Source organism: Sinocyclocheilus rhinocerous, unplaced genomic scaffold (genome assembly GCF_001515625.1).
Source record: "Sinocyclocheilus rhinocerous isolate Xijiao unplaced genomic scaffold, SAMN03320098_v1.1 scaffold113, whole genome shotgun sequence".
NCBI classification, from domain to species: Eukaryota; Metazoa; Chordata; class Actinopteri; order Cypriniformes; family Cyprinidae; genus Sinocyclocheilus; species Sinocyclocheilus rhinocerous.
Genome location: NW_015646846.1, coordinates 2,419,760 through 2,422,769, shown reverse-complemented (window position 1 = coordinate 2,422,769; position 3,010 = coordinate 2,419,760). Strand labels below are relative to the sequence as shown.

At 38.8% G+C, this 3,010-nt stretch overlaps 1 protein-coding gene across 1 annotated transcript in view; it reads left to right on the top strand.

Annotated features, from left to right (window-relative positions):
• The first annotated feature begins 567 nt into the window (after positions 1 to 567).
• The window catches only part of LOC107708163 (polyhomeotic-like protein 2), a 24,350-nt gene continuing 21,907 nt past the window's right edge, over positions 568 to 3,010 (top strand). The window contains exon 1 of the mRNA XM_016512328.1: positions 568 to 617. Within this exon, the coding sequence (XP_016367814.1) occupies positions 568 to 617 (50 nt within the window). The remainder of the gene's footprint in view (positions 618 to 3,010) is intronic.

Sequence of the window (3,010 nt, the reverse complement as noted above, 5' to 3'; positions counted from 1 at the left end):
ATGTCTATTACGTAAATCATTAGAGATACCAAATTTTAATACTCAGCATTGAGGTTTATTGAAATCCCTAACCTAAAGTATTATCAAAACAACAATAATTATTGTATTGACAAAGATAAAATTATCAATCATGTTAACATTTCTAAATAGATTTAAACATTAAACATAAATATAAATATAAAATTTTCATCCAGGTCTCTTTTTCTGGGACAGGCCTTTTCCTCTGTTTTGGCAGGACGAGCCATCACCAGTGAATATTCTGAAAGGGGGGGCTGGTCGTGCTTATAGAGGGGGATAAAAAATCATTACCATCATCCTCATTAGAGAAGAACCAATTGTCCAATCAGCACACAGCTCTGCAATAGGGCTCCAAAAGGCACCCCCAGTTGGCTGTCGCTAGGAAACCACAGAACCGGGGGGGCTCGCATGCGTGTGTTAGATGGAGAGAAACAGGGAGAGAGAGAGTGCGTCTGTGCCTGGCGACTGGGACGGTGGATGCTAGCGGTGATCTGGCAGGATTGGGGTGCAGAACGCACACTAGACAAAGGAGCATTAGGGTCCTGAGGCATGGGGCTCACCACGGGGCCAAACGGAGCTTGTGCTGCCCCTCAGAAAAGGTAGGAGCTAGGTTTTTGTCTGGGAGGTGGGCCCTTGGCTAACCTGGATGTCTGAAATCTCTCAGTGCATGCATATTGATGCACGTCTATTTTGCATGTCATCCATTTCCATCCTCATCCTTCCATCTTACCCAATGCCTTTAACTTTTCTTGCTTTCTGGGATGGTTTGTTAGTTTGTTCTGTGTTTTGGAATTACTGACAGACTTATTTTTAGCTCTGCTAAAGGTGACACTGCATTTAATAGTTGTTTAAACTGTATGCTGTAGAGAGAGTCTAATTGGCTGGATGCATATGGTTGGTTGGACCGGAAGCCTCTGTGGGGCCCGTGACTTGGACTCAACATAAGAGCTTCCTTCTCATTAACAGACCCACTCAAGTGCTAAATATGAACCAAGCAGGCTTTAATCATGAGTGTATGACATTCCATGATGCATTTCCACCATGGCACATTCTAGTGTTTACTAAGGAACACAGCTGGTAACATCTAAAAAGATTGTGATGGAGTACTACCATAGTACTATGTGTATAATTTCTGCAGTATAAAGTATGTATATGAAGTATGCAATATACAAACTTTCAAAACGCATGATAGACCCAGCTTCTTTCTAGTTCCATATGATGAATTCACCAATATCAACTGCAAAAATCACATTGTGTACATTTAACTGCCAAGCATGCACATACATATATATTTATTTATATTTATATAATAGGGCTGTCAATAGATTACAATTTTTAATCAAATCACACCCTTTTTCTGTGATTAATCATATTTTGTCATCATTTGCTATATCCAGCAAAGTAAACCAAAAGATTGAAGGGTGATTCTCAAAAATCTGTATTTTCTGCAAGCTTTTTTCAAGATAAATATAGATGTCTTTCCAAAAAAGGACTCCAAAAGAACTCCAAAACTCCAAAAGGACACCAAAGAACCAAATGATATAAGGAGCCCATATAAGCACACATGAAAGAAAAAAATGCAACAAAAATATCTTGAATTGTATAGTATGTGTACAGTGCAACAGCAAATAGCTTTTTTAAATTTTAGAGAAGTCAAGTTGCGATACCGAACAGGACCACATGGCGATGCCAAAAAAACCCTACTACAGTACACGGATCCATTCCGTATAAATAACACAGTAACATAAACATGACAAATCAAAACATTATCTTGAATGTGTGTGGAAACAACGTGAATGTACGGAAATGTCTGTGCCTGTGCATCTGTGCCTGTGCCTCAAGAGTGCTCGTACACGCATTATTATAACGGACTCACACGTGCTTACTGAACGACTCCTGTACGCCACCGCAATCGTCTTTACCTTGATTGCAGTCTTCATCCATCAAAACTTTACTAGCGAGACTGGTTATCAAGTCGAGAAACCGTAGTTGGTACACAGCGCAACGTGTGAGGGCTCGCGCTCTTCAGAGACAATCACAGAATATGACAGAGCTCGTGTTTAAAAGAAACACACTGGAATGAATAATTCACTGAAAACAACATGAGTCTCTGTTCTCTCTGCAATCTCTGATGTAATCAGCCTGGTTTCCTTTATATTAGCGCTGTTTTGGACGGATTGTTTGAATGCATTCGCTTACTGGATCATTGGACTGAAAACTTTCCTGGAGTTTAGCGGCTTAAAATAATCTGATTGCAAGCAGAGAAGCAAAATTGGGTTAAAGGGTTAGAATAGAAATTGTGCTTCAGTAATTTTGCGTTAATTGCGTAAAATTATTTTAACACGTTAAGGATTGTAAAATTAATCGCATGCGTTAACGCGTTAACATTGACAGCCCTAATATATATAGATATATATATATTCAAAATGGGATTAAATTAGCAAAAACTTATTATTTGCTGAATTAAACATGCAAAGTAGTGTGTTCATGTGACATTTAACACAGTTTGAAACCTTTATCATACTGCATACTTATATATATATATATATATATATATATGAGCACAGTATGCTCTGAGGAGCATGCTAGTATGTCATTGAGAACACACCAAAGTAAACTTGTTCAAAAGCCAGCATCTACGCTTTTGTACAATGTTTAATAATATTCTAATTCTGTAACCATGTTCTCAGATATCCCTATGGCCCTTCCATTAATGCATATTAATGAGGCTCAGGACTTATATTTAAATTATCTTAATTACAATGCCCAAGTCCATTAGTTCTTTGGAGCGCAGGAAATGGCTTGGGGGGAGGGCTCATTGATATTAGACCATCTCTTGGTGTAATAACAGACCTGGAAAGGGGGTAGGCATAATGGTTTGTTGTGGATAAAGAGGGGGCGATTCAGGGTAGATAGGGAGGGGGTTAAGAGTGTGTGGGGTTAGTGGTTCTCAACCACATGTGTGCGAGTAATTAAATGAGTATAATTGAAA